This window comes from Paralichthys olivaceus, chromosome 10, assembly GCF_024713975.1.
Source record: "Paralichthys olivaceus isolate ysfri-2021 chromosome 10, ASM2471397v2, whole genome shotgun sequence".
NCBI classification, from domain to species: Eukaryota; Metazoa; Chordata; class Actinopteri; order Pleuronectiformes; family Paralichthyidae; genus Paralichthys; species Paralichthys olivaceus.
Genome location: NC_091102.1, coordinates 21,791,975 through 21,811,590, shown reverse-complemented (window position 1 = coordinate 21,811,590; position 19,616 = coordinate 21,791,975). Strand labels below are relative to the sequence as shown.

Below are 19,616 nucleotides of genomic sequence, written 5' to 3'. Positions count from 1 at the left end.
CTTCTCTGTAAATGTTGATGGGGCACTATGGTTTTGGAAGGGGAATTAATCAATTAAATGAACCCATAACTTTTATAATTCAGTAAACAAGGTAAGATATGTTTGTGCTTAACATTAATTGTCAATTGTGAATTAAAAGACATTCTAGTAAGAGAAAAGCACTTGAAAGGCGTAATACTTTACTACATAGTTCAGAACTTAATTTATTAAACACTATACATCGTGGTGGGACATTATCTCAGTTAGTATAAACTAGGAAAATTGCATCACAAATATATATTATGAATAGATCATAAGGTTCGACCTCGGAATTGATGAGGTACTTGAAGTATTTTAAGGCTATATATTAAAAAATGAGTTCAAAACAAGACAGCAGAGAGAACTATTCTATACTATTCGAAGTACTGTGAGTAAATGATAAATCATTCTTTTGCCTTACTGAATGTATGACTATTTTGATTAGCGACTTGTTAATTCCAGATTTACTCCCTGGGTAATACCCCTCTATCTGTATATCTGATACATAGAATACAGCTACTACAATTAGCTACTAGCTAACTGGTTGTGTCCACATCATTTCATAAATACCCAAAAATGTCTGCTTGACTTAAATAATTTCAAGAATTGCATTCTATTACATAATTATATTTTTTTACTCAAAAAACGTCAAGAAAGAACATAAAGTCCTAACAGCTGCAGTGCTGAAGAAATAACCCATATTATGGTTTGAAATAAAGTTAAATTGTTTTAGGAACTATATGATTGACCAAGACTTAAAAATCAACTCTTACCAAATCAAACAAGGTTCAGGATCACTCTGCAGTATTTTTTTTGTTTAAATTTTCTGGATTAATTATTGATATTGTTGAGAGTTTATATCCTCATTTCTAGCTTAACTGTTCCACTGTGTCTGTCTATAAGGAAAACCAAAACATGCATTAAAGAAATGCATTTACTCAATGAAACATTTAGAAGGCATCCCATTTAGGGTCAGTATTAGGTAACACATATCCAAATTAATTGACCAGAATTACAAAATATAAATCTAATTATAGAAAATCCTTGGTGGCATATGTTAACTAAATATTCACACATTTATTAACATGTATTGTCTAAAAATGTGTTTTTATTGTCATTCATGTAGAATTCTTCTTTTCTTTTCAGTCTTGACAGTTGGAAAACGAGACATCATTTTCCTTATTGACAGTACAATGGGTGCAACGCTGATCAACTCTGTGCGCGAATTCATCAAGCGGTTTGTCGACACCATGCCAATTGGTCCTGACGATGTTCAAGTGGGTGTGGCCATGTTCAGCAATGTTCCTCGACTTGAGATGGATCTCAACTCCCATGGATCCAGAGACGCCGTGACTGCTGCCTTGGGCACTATCAAACCAAGACCTGGACAGACAGTCAATATTGGAGCAGCTTTGGACTTTGTGCGAACGAATATGATACGGCCTGAGAAGGGCAGTCGTATTCAACAGGGGATACCCCAACTTTTACTATTGATGACCAGTAAAGTGTCCAGTGACAAAGTGGATGAACCTGCCAAGGCCTTGCTTAAAATGGGTGTATTGACTCTGGCTGTAGGCTCCAAGACTGCTACTCGGGAGGAACTGAGTCATATTGCCTTTGCTGACAGCGTTGTGTTTATTCTGAAGGACTTCCGTTCACTCCTTCGCCAACCCAACCCAAGACCAATTATTGATGCACTCTCCACTCTAGCTGGGGTGGTTGTGACTGAAGTACCCACTGAGCCAGGTATTGTATTCCAAACATTTTTCATATATTTCAAGGAAAAAAAATGCAGGATTTTAATAGCATGTAAAATTGATCCATTAAATTCTCTCTGATGTGTGAAGTTACTGGTCAGATCTCAACGATATTAGCAACACTGCGCCATTGACACTCAATTGATGTTATGCATGGCACATGGTTTTACAAATTAATAATTATTTGTTTCTTTTGGTTTTTTTTTCTTAGTGGTGGAGATAACCACTGTGCAGACTCAAAAAGTGGTCAGAGACATTGTCTTCCTTGTGGATGGCTCAGACTACATTGGCAACACTAACTGGCCCTATGTGAGAGACTTCATAATCAATGTGGTCAACCAGTTAGATGTACGCCCTGACCGGGTCCAGATTGGTCTCCTGCAGTTTGCTGAAGATCCAAAAATTGAATTTTATTTGAACTCTCACCGCACCAGGCAAGATGTTGTGAATAAAATCTCTCAACTCAGGCTGACTGGAGGCTCAGTTTTGAATACAGGAGCTGCCTTGAATCATGCCCTCTCCAAAATGTACAAACAATCAGTTGGGTCACGCAAGAGGCAAGGAGTCCAGCAGGTGTTGGTTCTGATCACAGGAGGTCCATCCCAGGATGAGGTCAAGGGAGTAGCTAATGACTTGGCTGTCAATCAAGTTTTGACCTTCACAGTCAGTTCTGGGCAAGCAGATGACACCCTCCTGAAAACAGTTGCCTTTGTTCCAGAATTGGCTTACCATGAAAGAAGCTTCTCTAATTTACCAGCTATGGCAGAAGTAATCATGCCAACGTTGATAACAGTGGTTGGCGATACGCATGTGAGCTCTGTCCCAGAGGAAACAGAAGAGCCTGGTGAGTCTTTTTTAATATAAGAAATGTTAAGAAATAAATGTGATGTCAGAATATTAAACTGTAATAAAAAGCTTTGTTGGTAACAGTTAATTTTGTTTTCCCGTAGTTACTGTTACCGGAAGGGAAAGGGATGTTGCCTTCCTCATTGATGGCACAGACAATGTTCGAGCAGACTTTGCCTATGTCAAGGATTTTATAATCAAAGTAATTCAACCACTCGACATTGGAACTGACAGGGTAAGGATTTCAGTGGTTCAACACAATGAGAGGCCAACCCCAAGTTTTTACCTCAACACTTACCAATCCAAAGATGATGTGATAAATGCTGTCAACTCAATGACACCCTCTGGTGGACGAAGTCTAAACACAGGATCTGCTCTAAGATTCATGAAGGAAACCATCTTGTCTGAAGCTTATGGTAGCCGAGCTGCCCAAAACGTCCCTCAGTTTCTAATCGTTTTGACTGGAGGCAGGTCCAGGGACAATGTGAAGGACCCTGCTGGTGCACTGAAGACAGAGGGAGTCGTACCATTTGGTGTTGGTGTCAAGGATGCAGACCCAAAGCAGATTGAGGCCATCTCTCACAACCCTTCCTTTGCCTTCAATGTGAAGGAATTCAGTGAGCTTAGCACCGTACCACAAAAGCTCAATAACTATGTGAGCCTTCCCAGGGAAGAGCTAACCCTTGTCCTGCAGCAAGGTAAGAAAAATCTTCCTATTTGCATGTTACAATTGCTGTTTGATGGCTGATTTTGTGCTTTATCATGACAACTGACTCCTTTTATGTCTTAGAACAAAGTGATGCTGTAAAAAGAGATTTTGTGTTCCTACTGGATGGCTCTGATAACACACGAAATGGATTCCCAGATATAAAGCTCTTTGTTAAGAGTATAGTGGAGAGCATCTCTGTCAGTGAAGGCCAAGACAGAGTATCTGTGGTTCAGTTTGCTGATATCCCTGAGGTCAGCTTTTATCTAAATTCTCACAAGACAAAGAATGACATCATAAATGCCATAGAAAATTTAAGGCACAAGGGTGGAAGGCGCCTTAATATTGGGGAAGCTCTCCAGTTTGTGAGACACAGTGTCTTCACTTCCTCCACTGGCAGTAGAAGACTGGAAGGAGTTCCCCAAATTTTAATTCTCCTAAGTAGCAAACCTTCTACTGATAATGTAAGAGGCCCAGCTTTTGCTCTTAAAGAGCATGAAATTGTGTCAGTGGGAGTTGGAGTGGGAGATGCCAGTCTTTCAGAGTTGGAAATGATTGCCTTCAAACCTGGTTTTACATACAAGGTCACTGGTTTTTCCAAGTTGCCCTCAATCCAATCACAACTTGTTGCTACACTGAACATAAACAAAGCAACTCAGGAAACCATGACTGGAACCTCAGATTTATTAGGTAAGATTCCACTTTGAATCCAATTTCATGCCTAAAATTAGAGAATTACTTAGTATTACTTTTATTCCAAAATGTCTAGAATAATCAAGACAAATTGAACAGTTGATAAGATGAATAATGTCTTATTTGGTGCATCATTCAATTGCATGATACTTATGAGAAAATGTATTCTGTCTTGAAAAATGAATTATTATTATTAGTAGTATTCTCTCAACATCTCCTGACTAGAAGGCTCTTCTATACTTCATTCTAATTATTTGCTTTGATATTGCTCTGAAGATAAATCGCCATGTCATACATCTTCTTGACTAAAAAGATGGTTCTTTGGCGGTTTTAACTTTCAGAGCAACAGGTCATCTTTTTGTGCTCAGTTTTTTCTTTTTGTCTGAGCTTCTCACTTTCTCATGCTGATGAATACGCATGAGTCTACAAGTGTCTTTAATGTGCAGAATTCTTTCTTTCTTTCTACACATGTATCATCTTGTTGATGCAGGAAGCAAAAAGAGGGACATAGTGTTTCTACTTGATGGGTCAGATGGCTCCAGAAATGGACTTCCTGCTTTTCGAGAATTCATCAGAAGAATGGCCGAAGAGCTAGACATTGATGAAGACAAAGTTCGAGTGGCAGTTGTATTGTATAGTGATAACACAACAGTATACTTCAACCTAAAAACTCACAGATCCAAAACGGCCATAATTTATGCTGTAAGAAGTCTTCGCCATAAAGGAGGAAGATCTCGGAACACTGGGGCTGCTCTACAGTTTGTGCGAGACCATGTTTTCACAGATTCATCTGGGAGTAGAAGACTAGAGGGTGTCCCTCAGATTCTGTTTTTACTTACTGGAGGCAAATCCAATGATGATGTTACCAGAGCTGCATCAGATCTAAAACAAACTGGTGTTCTATCTTTTGCCATTGGAATGAAAGATGCTAAACAACAGGAGCTTCAAAAAATTGCCTTCTCCTCCAGATTCCTTTTCCACCTGCCTGTCTTTGGTGAACTTTTGTCCATTCAGCCGGAGATAACTGCATTTGTCCAGTCCAAAATACAGATTGAGCCTCCTACTGTTGTCGGTAAGAAGTGGCCCTATTTCGTAGTTGGATCATACTCCAGCATTATTACAGGTCTTTTATAGTTTGAACTGCAATGAAACTGCATCCTCCTCTGAAGAATACCAGTCAATCAGTTTCATGTATGTCAAACTATCTCCTCTTGCTGGAGACATACTCCTGATTATGCTTTTTGTTTTGTGGCTGTCATTCTTTTTCTTTATATATTTTGGAGAGTCTTTTATGACAGCCCCATTTCTAATGTCATTTCTTTCAGCTGTTCTTAAGCTCTTACTTGAGCCAATGATAATTACATCATTGACTGAATATTCAGAATTACAGAACACTGAAATCTTTTTTGTCTGCTTTCTCCATCTTTCATTTGTGAAAGAGAAATCAGCTTCTTGTAGTCTTCTCAAAGTTTGTTCATTCAATTATTTCTCATTTTGACATTTTTTCAGTTTCTGGCATGTAACACTGGCATCTAACACCTACTTGCTTGCAGTAATTAGTTTGTTTACAATAACTCTAATGTTTTTATCAACCATCTAAAGTGTAATTATTGCTACACTGCCTGTCTGATTATTAAATACATGTATTCTATTCTTTTCTAGTTGAATTAGAGTCCCCACAAAGAGACATAGTGTTTCTATTGGATGGGTCAGATGGCACACGGAGAGGTTTCCCAGCGATGAAAACTGTTGTCCAAAGAGTGGTAGAAACACTCAGTATTGGTGAAAACAAAGATCGTGTTTCTGTGGTCCAGTATAGCAGCGATCCACAGACACATTTCAGTTTAAACACTTACATGGAAAAACAAGATGTCTTTAATGCTCTCCAGGAGTTGAAGCATAAAGGGGGGAGTCTGCTCAACACAGGGGCAGCTCTAGACTATGTGAGAAAAAATGCTTTTACTGATTCCTCCGGGAGTCGGCATCACGAAGGTGTCCCTCAGATATTGATTCTGTTGACTGGCGGAAGATCTCAAGATGATGTTGCAAGTGCAGCTGTGGCTCTAAAACAGGAAAAGGTTGTTCCTTTCTGTGTTGGCACAAGAAATGCAGACATACTGGAGCTCCAAGTGATTGCACATAATCCTTCCTATGCTTTTTCTGTGCCTAAATTTGATGATATTGGGAGCATCCATCAACAACTTGTGTCATTTGTGAAAAGGGTGCCTCGACAGCAGCCAAGAATCAAACCACATAATGTATTAGGTAAGACTATCTATCTATCTATCTATATATCTATAGTAACTTTATGTGTAACTAACTGAGCATTATCTTTGTGTTTGTGAAAGGATCTGCAGACCAAAATGAATCCATTCAGCATGATATTGTATTTCTACTGGATTCTTCAGATGAAATGCAAAATGAATTTCAGGCAATGCTTGGCTTTGTTGAGAAGATGGTAAAGAGACTTGATGTGGATGCAAGCAACGACCGTGTGTCAGTTGTGCAATACAGCAAGGAACCTTCTGTTGAATTTTTTCTTAACACATACACAACTCAGCAAAATGTTGTGGAAAATGTGCAAAGTCTAAGGCACAAAGGAGGCAGACCCCTCAATACTGGTGCAGCCCTCCAGTATGTCAAAGACCATGTTTTCACAGCCTCCTCTGGAAGTAGACATCAACTGGGAGTTCCTCAGATATTGATTCTCTTAACTGGTGGACGGTCCAGTGATGATGTCAGAAATGCAGTAGAAAGGTTGAAAGAAATTGGTGTGATGGTGTTTGTGGTTGGGACCAAAAATGCAGATATCCTTGACATTCAGACTATTTCACAGGAGTCCAGTCGTGCTTTCTTTGCGGCAGATTCCAGTGATCTTTTAGGAATTGAACAAAAAATATTTTCTGCCACCAAGACGGGTGAACCTCCTGCTCTAAAACCAGGATCACATGGTAAGACAAAACAAGGCACAAGTTATGACAAGACATTACACAGCATACATAATGCATTGTCAGACTGATAATTAATTTTGGTTGAATTACAGACAGTTACGGACTGGTACTTATTTGTGGCTGTTGGATCCATTGGCCATCATATCACATACACATTGGACTGTGAAATGTATTAAGACCTTTGGAAAAAAATCTTTTAGTTTATTTAGACAAAAGAAAACAAGTTTTGCTTCTTTCACAGTAGAAGGTTGTTTTTTTAATCAATTCCTGGAGAAACATAGCATTATTATTTGGATATGCTTCTCACAATAACATATACTTGAGATTCAGCTTTTTGGACCAGTTGGTTAGAAGTAGCTACACACACCAAATTTTGTGATTTGGTCTTTAGAACTGTTAGAAGTTTAGAACTCTGCTTTTCTGCTCAATTCTGTCAAGCATAGGTTCGCCGTGCTGTCCCATTGTGTAGACTGCATCAACAAAAATGCTCTGCTTAAATAGAAGAGACAGTTGTAACTGCAAATTATTAAACATTTACAAGAATAAAGCACTTTTCATCACAAATTTGATCATCAACCAATTTCTTTAAATTCTCCTGTGATTGCAGATCCCAGCAGAAGAGATGTTGTATTTTTGCTTGATGGTTCTGATGATTCTCAGCAAAGATTCCAGGATATTACAGACTTTGTGCAGAGAGTGGTGGCAGACCTTAACGTTGATGCAAACAAAGATCGTGTGGCTGTGGTTCAGTACAGTGACACTGCACAAATAAATTTTGACTTGAGACATTACTCAGCAAAGGATGATGTGCTTGATGCAGTACGACGTCTAAGTCATAAAGGGGGTTATCCTCACAACATTGGAGCAGCTCTGGAGTATGTGAGAGACCATGTCTTTACTTCAGCAACAGGAAGTAGACTCCTGGAGGGAGTTCCACAGATACTCATACTACTAAGTGGTGGAAGATCTGGAGATGACATAAGAACCTCCGTAAGAAAGCTGAGAGAGATTGGTGTCATCTCAATTACCATTGGAACAACTGATGCAGACACCCTAGAGCTTCAGACAATATCTCATGAACCCAAGTACTCACTCTCTGTTACTGATTATGCAGAACTTCCGTCTGCTACACGGGATGTATTATCATTGTTAATGGAGGCTTCCCCTCATACGGAGCAAACTGCTCCTACAAAGGGTTTTGGTAAGATGAACTGTTTTTACCTTTTCAACAAAAACATTATATAGTAATAAAATAAAGGGGAATAATAGTTGACTGTAGTTGTAGCTGCTTACCTGTTACATGCAAAAAATCACATTATCTTTGTTTCCACATTTTTCATCTTTGTTGCAGATTCGAAGAAAAATGATGTTGTGTTTCTTGTTGATGGATCATATGACTCACGAAATGGCTTTGAAGAGATTCGTGGTTTTGTTGAAAAAACTGTTGAAAGTTTAAATCTAGGTGAGAACAGAGACCAAGTGGCTTTTGTACAATACAGCCGTGATGCCACAGTCAATTTCTACTTGAACTCCTATGGATCTAAGAGTGATGTGCTCAGTTCCATTAGAACAATGAGGCATAAGTTGGGACGACCCCTCAATATTGGCAAAGCACTGGCTTTTGTCAGAGACAATGTCTTTGCTGCTTCAGTTGGAGGCAGACATGCAGAATCAGTTCCTCAGTACCTGTATGTTTTCAGTGGTGGGCGATCAGGGGACGATGTCAGAGGACCAGCACAGTCACTCAAAGAAAATGGAATTAAGACTTTTAGTATTGGAACAAAGAATGCTGACACACTGGAAATGCAAACCATCTCTTTCACACCAGCACATTATTTTCATGTCACAAACTTCAACAATCTGCAAAGCATACATTCATCTGTGGAAGCAACAATGAGGGGCACTCAAGAAACAACTGAATTTCCCACCGTTATTGGTAAGAAGTGGAACATTAAATTGTGCTTAAAATTTTAGAGACGTGAAGGTATATTAAAAATGTTTATTTCAACAGTAAAGATGCAATGTTGTAAAATGTTTGTTTGTATCAATTTCAGACACTTCCACAATTGCTAAATTAGAACTTCAGAGTGCCGATATTGTTTTTCTCCTGGATGGATCTGATGAAATGCGAGCGAGTGAAAGACTAATTTTGGATTTTGTCAGAGAAATTGTAAAGCAATTACAAATTGGTCCCAGCAAAGTACAAGTTGCTTTGATTCAGTACAGCATAGAGCCCACTACTGATTTTCTCCTGAACACATACTCACTGAAAGACAACGTCATGAGTCATTTAAGCAATGTCAAACTGAGAGGAGGTGCCACCATGAACACTGGTGTAGCTCTTGATTATGTGAAGAACAACGTGTTGTCTGCTTCGTCTGGAAGCAGAGCCCAGCAGGGAGTCCAACAGATACTGATTCTCCTAAGAGGGAGAAAGTCAGACGATGATGTCTTTGGTCCAGTGGAAAGGCTGAGAAAGGCTGGGATTGTTTTTTTCAGTGTCTGGGTAAATAATGCAGACAGACAGGAAATGGAGCAATTGGCACAAAGTCCAATTGAACAATATTTTGTCAAGGAGAAGTCTGACTTTCCTTTTTTGAGTGAGCAGTTGCTCTCAGCTATTGCATCCCACAAAGTCACAATCAGCACTGGTGTAGGTGAGTGAATATACGTATTAATAAATAAAATGTGTGTATAAACCATACACACTACATTTGAGTTCAGTAGTAATTCCATTTCCATCAAAGTATATGATTATATAATCATGTGGTTGTTTTCTAGGTTCAAGGTCCAGCATGACTAGAGACATTGTCTTTCTCATTGATGGATCTGATGATGTCAGGAGCAGATTCTCTGCTATACGTGAATTTGTTGCAAAAATGGTTGACAGCTTTGACCTGGACCAAGGAAAAGATAAAGTCGCTGTTGTACAATATAGCAACAATCCTGAACTCAATTTCAATTTGAATACTTACAATACAAGAGATGATGTTTTTAAGCATGTCACAAGCTTAAAACCAAAAGGTGGAAGGCCCCAGTATATTGGAACAGCACTGCAGTTTGTACGGGATAAAGTCTTCGTTTCAAATGCAGGTAGTCGACGTAATGAAGGTGCCAAACAAATACTTATTTTATTGGCTGGTGGAAGATCTAAAGATTCCCCACGTGGCCCAGCAAGTATGCTAAAGGCTGCAGGGATTGTTACAATTGCAGTTGGATCAAGAATGTCAAATTCAGCAGAACTGCAAGTCATTTCCTCTGACCCAAATAATACTTATTCAATTTCTGACTTTGTTAATCTCCCTCATATACAACAACGTTTGATGAGTCATCTAAATCAAGTTGGAGTTGAGGAGGAAACTAAAGGAGGTAAGAAGTCAGAATATTTCAATAATCATTCAGATGAATAACATTTGGTTGATTAAGATTGTGAATCTTCTGTATTTTCATCAATCACATTTATTTTCATTAACAGAGCAAAGTGATGAAAAAGGAAGAGACATAGTTTTTCTTTTGGATGGATCTGATACAACCAGGAATGCATTTTCAGCCATTCTGGATTTTCTGTACAATGTAATTGAACGATTTGATATTGGACCGAAAAAAGACAGAGTTGCTGTGATTCAGTTCAGCAATTTGACACGAGCAGATTTCTTTTTGAATTCATTCATGAGAAGGGAAGATGTACTTACAGCTGTCAGAAGGCTGTCACACAAAGGTGGAAGACCTCTCAAAATGGGTGCAGCTTTAAAATATGTTAAAGAAAGTGTCTTTACAGCTGCCAAAGGGAGCAGATATGCAGAAAACGTGCCACAAATTCTTGTGGTTTTAAGTAGTGGACCATCAAGTGACAGTGTGGATTTGCCTGGCGCGTCTCTAAAGGAAAGCGGTGTCACAATATTAACTATCGGAACAAAAAACAACAAGGAAATGGAGAAGATATCACATGCTCCAAGTTACACTTTAACAGTCGCTGAAATGTCTGAGCTTCCAAGTATACAAGAGCAAGTTCTTGCTGCAGTGACAGAAGATTTGACAAATGAAACCTCAAAAGCAGAAGTGATTGGTAAGAATAGCTGAATAGATCTTGTATACTGCATGGTCCAGTTAATGCTCAAGCAAACAGTTTTTCTATTTCATGTTAAAGGAACCATTTACCAATTATATTGTATATCATCCACAGCAGAAAGTTAGTATGGATAAGTGATGGATGAACATTTCCCTGCCTGAAACAAGAAATAATGTGCATTTACTTTATATCACAATCTACCAACGGCGAGTCGGATATTAAAATTTTACATTTACAGCAACCAAAATTATAAGGAGTATTTTTTGTAGTGTCAAAGCTTTTGATGATAAAAAAACAGGAAAGTTCCATTCTATTTTATATTTTATTTGTATAGTGCTAAATAACAACATACATTATCTCAAGGCACCTCACATAATAAGGTCAAAATCTCAAACTCAAAAAGAAAAGCTTTTAGTTGCAGCACTGCAGCCAGGGTTACCATTTAGCCATTGCCACTCAAGAGAGAATAACTATGCCATAATAGTTTTCAAAAGATAATTTCTGACTGATTCTGTTGCCAACATAAGCACTTTCATAACGTGTAATATCGAGGCCATGACACATTTTTCAGAAAAACTTTTTATGACCAAGAATAAAACAGAAAATCATATTCAGAACATGCACTTTGACAAATTCTGAACTTTCCTTTACAAATAAATAATTATTTATCTGTATTTGATTGAATTTATAGTACAGTTAAATGTATGAATATATATTTTCTCCTCTGACATTTACGGTTTAAAGAACAATGAAGTGAAATTTAGGGGCTGTATTTTTAAATATATTTCTGATATTTTGACAATTATCAGTATAGGACCACAGTATTGAAATTTTGATTGTGATGCAAATTAAACAGTCACTGTTCAGTTCATTTTGATTTCAAATGGAAACCTTTTACGCAGTGACCTAAACGTGTCGCAATTCTTATGTTCCATAGTGGAGAAACAACCAGCAGGAAGGGATGTTGTGTTCTTGTTGGACGGATCTGAAAATACTAGAGCTGGATTCACGGCTATGAGAGACTTTGTCCAAAGAGTAGTAGAGACACTCAGTGTGGATGACAACAAAGACCGTGTCTCAGTGGTTCAGTACAGCAGAGATCCAGCCGTCCAGTTCTATCTGAACACGTACACGACAAAGCGCGAGATCCTTGACAACCTCAGAGGCTTGAGATTGAAAGGTGGAAGACCCCTCAACACTGGAGCAGCTCTCCAGTATTTGAGGGATAATGTCTTCACGGCATCTGCCGGAAGCAGGCGTCTGGAAGGAGTTCCACAGGTGCTAATATTGCTAAGTGGTGGAAGGTCTTTTGACAGTGTTGATGCACCAGCCTCTGCTCTGAAAAAGCTGGGTGTCTTGATCTTTGCAATTGGAACCAGGAGCTCTGATAGCACAGAACTGCAGAAGATAGCCCAAGATCCAACTTACGCTCTGTCTGTGCCTGAATTGACTGACCTTCCCAGTGTCCAGCAGCAGCTTCAGTCCTCAGTGGAGGCTGCGGTTATTGACGTCACCCCAGAGTCACCAACTGTACTTGGTATGTTAACTAGCACAGCCTCTTGCCTGTAGGGCTACCTGACTTGTTTCACCTTCACTGAGGGAAAGACATTAGCTCTGATAGTGGATTAGTTTCCATGTGCACATTTGAAAACAGGCAGTGGTATTCTTCCCTGCTATCTAAAATCGAAGTAGTCAGTGCCAGGTGCTTAACAGAAAAAAAGTAATAACATAACAACATAGTCCACCACTTGATGATATGTTGACCAATGTATTAATTGCAAAGCTTTTTATTTTTTTCCTTTCTATCTGTTCTCAGTTGACCATGCCAAAAAGGATATCGTCATACTTCTTGATGGTTCTGATGGCACAAGTAATGGCTTCCCTGCCATGCTTGATTTTGTTGAGAGAGTGGTGGAGAAACTGAATGTGGGAGAAAACAAAGACCGCGTCTCTGTGGTCCAGTACAGCAGAGATGCAGAGATCAATTTCTATCTGAACACATACACCACAAGAGAGGATGTTCTGGAATCGGTCCGGGGGCTGAGACACAGGGGAGGCAGCCCCCTCAACACCGGGGCAGCCCTCCAGTATGTCAGAGACAACGTCTTTACAACTTCCTCTGGGAGTAGGCGCCTGCAAGGTGTTCCACAAATGTTGATCCTGCTAAATGGTGGAAGATCTTTTGACAATGTAGATTCCCCAGCCTCTGCTCTCAAAAAGCAGGGCATCTTTGTAATTGGCATTGGAACAAAGAGTTCTGACATTGGAGAGCTGCAGAAGATATCTTATGACCCTAGTCTGGCTCTATCAGTGAATGAGTTCACTGAGCTCCCCAGTGTCCAAGAACAGCTCTCCTCTGTAATGAGCACAGTGCTAGTGAGGGCCTTGCCCGTGACACCAACAGTAACTGGTAAGAAACTGATCAAAATTTTACATTCCAAGATCAGGGTAGGATGCAAATTGTACCATGCTAGAGTGCATTTCACCTAGTTAAGGTTAGCCTGTGCCACTTTGATATGACAACTGTGCCCACTTTGATAGAGTAAGTCGTAAAAGTTGAGGTTAGCTTTCGTTGTCAGACATACAAATGGAAACATTTCCCGTATTGACCCAAACATGTCGCAATTCTTATGTTCCATAGTAGAGAAACAACCAGCGGGAAGGGATGTTGTGTTCTTGTTGGACGGATCTGAAAATACTAGAGCTGGATTCACGGCTATGAGAGACTTTGTCCAAAGAGTAGTAGAGACACTCAGTGTGGATGACAACAAAGACCGTGTCTCAGTGGTTCAGTACAGCAGAGATCCAGCCGTCCAGTTCTATCTGAACACGTACACGACAAAGCGCGAGATCCTTGACACCCTCAGAGGCTTGAGATTGAAAGGTGGAAGACCCCTCAACACTGGAGCAGCTCTCCAGTATTTGAGGGATAATGTCTTCACGGCATCTGCCGGAAGCAGGCGTCTGGAAGGAGTTCCACAGGTGCTAATATTGCTAAGTGGTGGAAGGTCTTTTGACAGTGTTGATGCACCAGCCTCTGCTCTGAAAAAGCTGGGTGTCTTGATCTTTGCAATTGGAACCAAGAGCTCTGATAGCACAGAACTGCAGAAGATAGCCCAAGATCCAACTTACGCTCTGTCTGTGCCTGAATTGACTGACCTTCCCAGTGTCCAGCAGCAGCTTCAGTCCTCAGTGGAGGCTGTGGTTATTGACGTCACCCCAGAGTCACCAACTGTACTTGGTATGTTAACTAGCACAGCCTCTTGCCTGAAGGTCAACCTCACTTGTTTCACCTTCAAAAACATTGGATTAGTTTCCATGTGCACATTTGAAAACAGGCAGTGGTCTGCTTCCTTGCTATCTAAAATTGAAATAGTCAGTGCCAGGTGCTTAACAGAAAAAAAGTAATAACATAACAACATAGTCCACCACTTGATGATATGTTGACCAATGTATTAATTGCAAAGCATTTTATTTTTTTCCTTTCTATCTGTTCTCAGTTGACCATGCCAAAAAGGATATCGTCATACTTCTTGATAGTTCTGATGGCACACGTAATGGCTTCCCTGCCATGCGTGATTTTGTTGAGAGAGTGGTGGAGAAACTGAATGTGGGAGAAAACAAAGACCGCGTCTCTGTGGTCCAGTACAGCAGAGATGCAGAGGTCAATTTCTATCTGAACACATACACCACAAGACAGGATGTTGTGGAATCGGTCCGGGGGCTGAGACACAGGGGAGGAAGCCCCCTCAACACTGGGGCAGCCCTCCAGTATGTCAGAGACAACATCTTTACAACTTCCTCTGGGAGTAGGCACCTGCAAGGTGTTCCACAAATGTTGATCCTGCTAAATGGTGGAAGATCTTTTGACAATGTAGATTCCCCAGCCTCTGCTCTCAAAAAGCAGGGCGTCTTTGTAATTGGCATTGGAACAAAGAGTTCTGACATTGGAGAGCTGCAGAAGATATCCTATGACCCTAGTCTGGCTCTATCAGTGAATGAGTTCACTGAGCTCCCCAGTGTCCAAGAACAGCTCTCCTCTGTAATGAGCACAGTGCTAGTGAGGGCCTCGCCCGTGACACCAACAGTAACTGGTAAGAAATTGATCAACATTTTCCATTCCAAGATCAGGGTAGGATGCAAATTGAACCGTGCTAGAGTGCATTTCACCTACTTAAGGTTAGCCTGTGCCACTTTGATATTACAGCTGTGCCCACTTTGATAGAGTAAGTCGTAAAAGTTGAGGTTAGCTTTCGTTGTTAGACTTACAAATGGAAACATTTCCCGTATTGACCCAAACATGTCACAATTCTTATGTTCCATAGTGGAGAAACAACCAGCAGGAAGGGATGTTGTGTTCTTGTTGGACGGATCTGAAAATACTAGAGCTGGATTCACGGCTATGAGAGACTTTGTCCAAAGAGTAGTAGAGACACTCAGTGTGGATGACAACAAAGACCGTGTCTCAGTGGTTCAGTACAGCAGAGATCCAGCTGTCCAGTTCTATCTGAACACGTACACGACAAAGCGCGAGATCCTTGACAACCTCAGAGGCTTGAGATTGAAAGGTGGAAGACCCCTCAACACTGGAGCAGCTCTCCAGTATTTGAGGGATAATGTCTTCACTGCATCTGCCGGAAGCAGGCGTCTGGAAGGAGTTCCACAGGTGCTAATATTGCTAAGTGGTGGAAGGTCTTTTGACAGTGTTGATGCACCAGCCTCTGCTCTGAAAAAGCTGGGTGTCTTGATCTTTGCAATTGGAACCAGGAGCTCTGATAGCACAGAACTGCAGAAGATAGCCCAAGATCCAACTTACGCTCTGTCTGTGCCTGAATTGACTGACCTTCCCAGTGTCCAGCAGCAGCTTCAGTCCTCAGTGGAGGCTGCGGTTATTGACGTCACCCCAGAGTCACCAACTGTACTTGGTATGTTAACTAGCACAGCCTCTTGCCTGAAGGGCTACCTGACTAGTTTCACCTTCACTGAGGGAAAGACATTAGCTCTGATAGTGGATTAGTTTCCATGTGCACATTTGAAAACAGGCAGTGGTATTCTTCCCTGCTATCTAAAATCGAAGTATTCAGTGCCAGGTGCTTAACAGAAAAAAAGTAATAACATAACAACATAGTCCACCACTTGATGATATGTTGACCAATGTATTAATTGCAAAGCTTTTTATTTTTTTCCTTTCTATCTGTTCTCAGTTGACCATGCCAAAAAGGATATCGTCATACTTCTTGATGGTTCTGATGGCACAAGTAATGGCTTCCCTGCCATGCTTGATTTTGTTGAGAGAGTGGTGGAGAAACTGAATGTAGGAGAAAACAAAGACCGCGTCTCTGTGGTCCAGTACAGCAGAGATGCAGAGGTCAATTTCTATCTGAACACATACACCACAAGAGAGGATGTTGTGGAATCGGTCCGGGGGCTGAGACACAGGGGAGGAAGCCCCCTCAACACCGGGGCAGCCCTCCAGTATGTCAGAGACAACGTCTTTACAACTTCCTCTGGGAGTAGGCGCCTGCAAGGTGTTCCACAAATGTTGATCCTGCTAAATGGTGGAAGATCTTTTGACAATGTAGATTCCCCAGCCTCTGCTCTCAAAAAGCAGGGCATCTTTGTAATTGGCATTGGAACAAAGAGTTCTGACATTGGAGAGTTGCAGAAGATATCTTATGACCCTAGTCTGGCTCTATCAGTGAATGAGTTCACTGAGCTCCCCAGTGTCCAAGAACAGCTCTCCTCTGTAATGAGCACAGTGCTAGTGAGGGCCTCGCCCGTGACACCAACAGTAACTGGTAAGAAACTGATCAAAATTTTACATTCCAAGATCAGGGTAGGATGCAAATTGTACCATGCTAGAGTGCATTTCACCTAGTTAAGGTTAGCCTGTGCCACTTTGATATGACAACTGTGCCCACTTTGATAGAGTAAGTCGTAAAAGTTGAGGTTAGCTTTCGTTGTTCAAACTTACAAATGGAAACATTTTCCGTATTGACCCAAACATGTCGCAATTCTTATGTTCCATAGTGGAGAAACAACCAGCGGGAAGGGATGTTGTGTTCTTGTTGGACGGATCTGAAAATACTAGAGCTGGATTCACGGCTATGAGAGACTTTGTCCAAAGAGTAGTAGAGACACTCAGTGTGGATGACAACAAAGACCGTGTCTCAGTGGTTCAGTACAGCAGAGATCCAGCCGTCCAGTTCTATCTGAACACGTACACGACAAAGCGCGAGATCCTTGACACCCTCAGAGGTTTGAGATTGAAAGGTGGAAGACCCCTCAACACTGGAGCAGCTCTCCAGTATTTGAGGGATAATGTCTTCACGGCATCTGCCGGAAGCAGGCGTCTGGAAGGAGTTCCACAGGTGCTAATATTGCTAAGTGGTGGAAGGTCTTTTGACAGTGTTGATGCACCAGCCTCTGCTCTGAAAAAGCTGGGTGTCTTGATCTTTGCAATTGGAACCAAGAGCTCTGATAGCACAGAACTGCAGAAGATAGCCCAAGATCCAACTTACGCTCTGTCTGTGCCTGAATTGACTGACCTTCCCAGTGTCCAGCAGCAGCTTCAGTCCTCAGTGGAGGCTGCGGTTATTGACGTCACCCCAGAGTCCCCAACTGTACTTGGTATGTTAACTAGCACAGCCTCTTGCCTAAAGGGCAACCTCACTTGTTTCACCTTCACAAATAGTGGATTAGTTTCCATGTGCACATTTGAAAACAGGCAGTGGTCTGCTTCCTTGCTATCTAAAGTCGAAGTAGTCAGTGCCAGGTGCTTAACAGAAAAAAAGTAATAACATAACAACATAGTCCACCACTTGATGATATGTTTAGCAATGTATTAATTGCAAAGCATTTTATTTTTTTCCTTTCTATCTGTTCTCAGTTGACCATGCCAAAAAGGATATCGTCATACTTCTTGATAGTTCTGATGGCACACGTAATGGCTTCCCTGCCATGCGTGATTTTGTTGAGAGAGTGGTGGAGAAACTGAATGTGGGAGAAAACAAAGATCGCGTCTCTGTGGTCCAGTACAGCAGAGATGCAGAGGTCAATTTCTATCTGAACACATACACCACAAGACAGGATGTTGTGGAATCGGTCCGGGGGCTGAGACACAGGGGAGGAAGCCCCCTCAACACTGGGGCAGCCCTCCAGTATGTCAGAGACAACATCTTTACAACTTCCTCTGGGAGTAGGCGCCTGCAAGGTGTTCCACAAATGTTGATCCTGCTAAATGGTGGAAGATCTTTTGACAATGTAGATTCCCCAGCCTCTGCTCTCAAAAAGCAGGGCATCTTTGTAATTGGCATTGGAACAAAGAGTTCTGACATTGGAGAGTTGCAGAAGATATCCTATGACCCTAGTCTGGCTCTATCAGTGAATGAGTTCACTGAGCTCCCCAGTGTCCAAGAACAGCTCTCCTCTGTAATGAGCACAGTGCTAGTGAGGGCCTCGCCCGTGACACCAACAGTAACTGGTAAGAAATTGATCAAAATTTTCCATTCCAAGATCAGGGTAGGATGCAAATTGAACCGTGCTAGAGTGCATTTCACCTACTTAAGGTTAGCCTGTGCCACCACTTTGATATTACAGCTGTGCCCACTTTGATAGAGTAAGTCGTAAAAGTTGAGGTTAGCTTTCGTTGTCAGACATACAAATGGAAACATTTCCCGTATTGACCCAAACATGTCGCAATTCTTATGTTCCATAGTGGAGAAACAACCAGCGGGAAGGGATGTTGTGTTCTTGTTGGACGGATCTGAAAATACTAGAGATGGATTCACGGCTATGAGAGACTTTGTCCAAAGAGTAGTAGAGACACTCAGTGTGGATGACAACAAAGACCGTGTCTCAGTGGTTCAGTACAGCAGAGATCCAGCTGTCCAGTTCTATCTGAACACGTACACGACAAAGCGCGAGATCCTTGACACCCTCAGAGGTTTGAGATTGAAAGGTGGAAGACCCCTCAACACTGGAGCAGCTCTCCAGTATTTGAGGGATAATGTCTTCACGGCATCTGCCGGAAGCAGGCGTCTGGAAGGAGTTCCACAGGTGCTAATATTGCTAAGTGGTGGAAGGTCTTTTGACAGTGTTGATGCACCAGCCTCTGCTCTGAAAAAGCTGGGTGTCTTGATCTTTGCAATTGGAACCAAGAGCTCTGATAGCACAGAACTGCAGAAGATAGCCCAAGATCCAACTTACGCTCTGTCTGTGCCTGAATTGACTGACCTTCCCAGTGTCCAGCAGCAGCTTCAGTCCTCAGTGGAGGCTGCGGTTATTGACGTCACCCCAGAGTCCCCAACTGTACTTGGTATGTTAACTAGCACAGCCTCTTGCCTAAAGGGCAACCTCACTTGTTTCACCTTCACAAATAGTGGATTAGTTTCCATGTGCACATTTGAAAACAGGCAGTGATCTGCTTCCTTGCTATCAAAAAACGAAGTAGTCAGTGCCAGGTGCTTAACAGAAAAAAAGTAATAACATAACAACATAGTCCACCACTTGATGATATGTTTAGCAATGTATTAATTGCAAAGCATTTTATTTTTTTCCTTTCTATCTGTTCTCAG

The 19,616-nt window shown here is 41.2% G+C and overlaps 3 protein-coding genes across 7 annotated transcripts in view; all 3 read left to right on the top strand.

Annotated features, from left to right (window-relative positions):
• The window catches only part of col6a3 (collagen, type VI, alpha 3), a 98,974-nt gene that overhangs the window by 10,102 nt on the left and 69,256 nt on the right, over positions 1-19,616 (top strand). For 4 of the 5 annotated variants that reach the window (XM_069532502.1, XM_069532506.1, XM_069532504.1 and 1 more), the window contains 3 exons: positions 1,165-1,764; positions 1,987-2,619; positions 2,726-3,319. In XM_069532502.1, coding sequence (XP_069388603.1) covers positions 1,165-1,764; positions 1,987-2,619; positions 2,726-3,319 — 1,827 coding nt within the window. Of the gene's footprint in view, positions 1-1,164; positions 1,765-1,986; positions 2,620-2,725; positions 3,320-3,411; positions 4,018-4,510; positions 5,093-5,682; positions 6,286-6,368; positions 6,972-7,578; positions 8,173-8,322; positions 8,908-9,025; positions 9,629-9,752; positions 10,341-10,446; positions 11,214-19,616 lie in introns of those variants that run through there. The other variant, XM_069532505.1, reaches the window with a different exon arrangement.
• LOC138411791 (collagen alpha-3(VI) chain-like) lies at positions 12,055-13,586 on the top strand. The gene is made up of 3 exons (XM_069532729.1): positions 12,055-12,577; positions 12,857-13,450; positions 13,582-13,586. Exons 1-3 carry the CDS (start codon positions 12,055-12,057, stop codon positions 13,584-13,586), a joined length of 1,122 nt encoding a protein of 373 aa, XP_069388830.1.
• On the top strand, positions 13,759-16,314 carry LOC138411790 (collagen alpha-3(VI) chain-like). Its single transcript, XM_069532728.1, has 3 exons — positions 13,759-14,281; positions 14,541-15,134; positions 15,366-16,314. The coding sequence occupies exons 1-3, from the start codon at positions 13,759-13,761 to the stop codon at positions 16,055-16,057; spliced, it is 1,809 nt and encodes a 602-aa protein (XP_069388829.1). The 3' UTR covers positions 16,058-16,314.

What these genes read in the sequence shown, in the direction of transcription:
- LOC138411791 (XM_069532729.1), top strand. Translation starts at nt 12,055, where the DNA reads ATGAGAGACTTTGTCCAAAGAGTAGTAGAGACACTCAGTGTGGATGAC. An exon ending in AGAGTCACCAACTGTACTTG is followed by an intron (nt 12,578 to 12,856) that starts GTATGTTAACTA and finishes ATCTGTTCTCAG; the next exon opens with TTGACCATGCCAAAAAGGAT.
- LOC138411790 (XM_069532728.1), top strand. Translation starts at nt 13,759, where the DNA reads ATGAGAGACTTTGTCCAAAGAGTAGTAGAGACACTCAGTGTGGATGAC. An exon ending in AGAGTCACCAACTGTACTTG is followed by an intron (nt 14,282 to 14,540) that starts GTATGTTAACTA and finishes ATCTGTTCTCAG; the next exon opens with TTGACCATGCCAAAAAGGAT. An exon ending in CGTGACACCAACAGTAACTG is followed by an intron (nt 15,135 to 15,365) that starts GTAAGAAATTGA and finishes TATGTTCCATAG; the next exon opens with TGGAGAAACAACCAGCAGGA.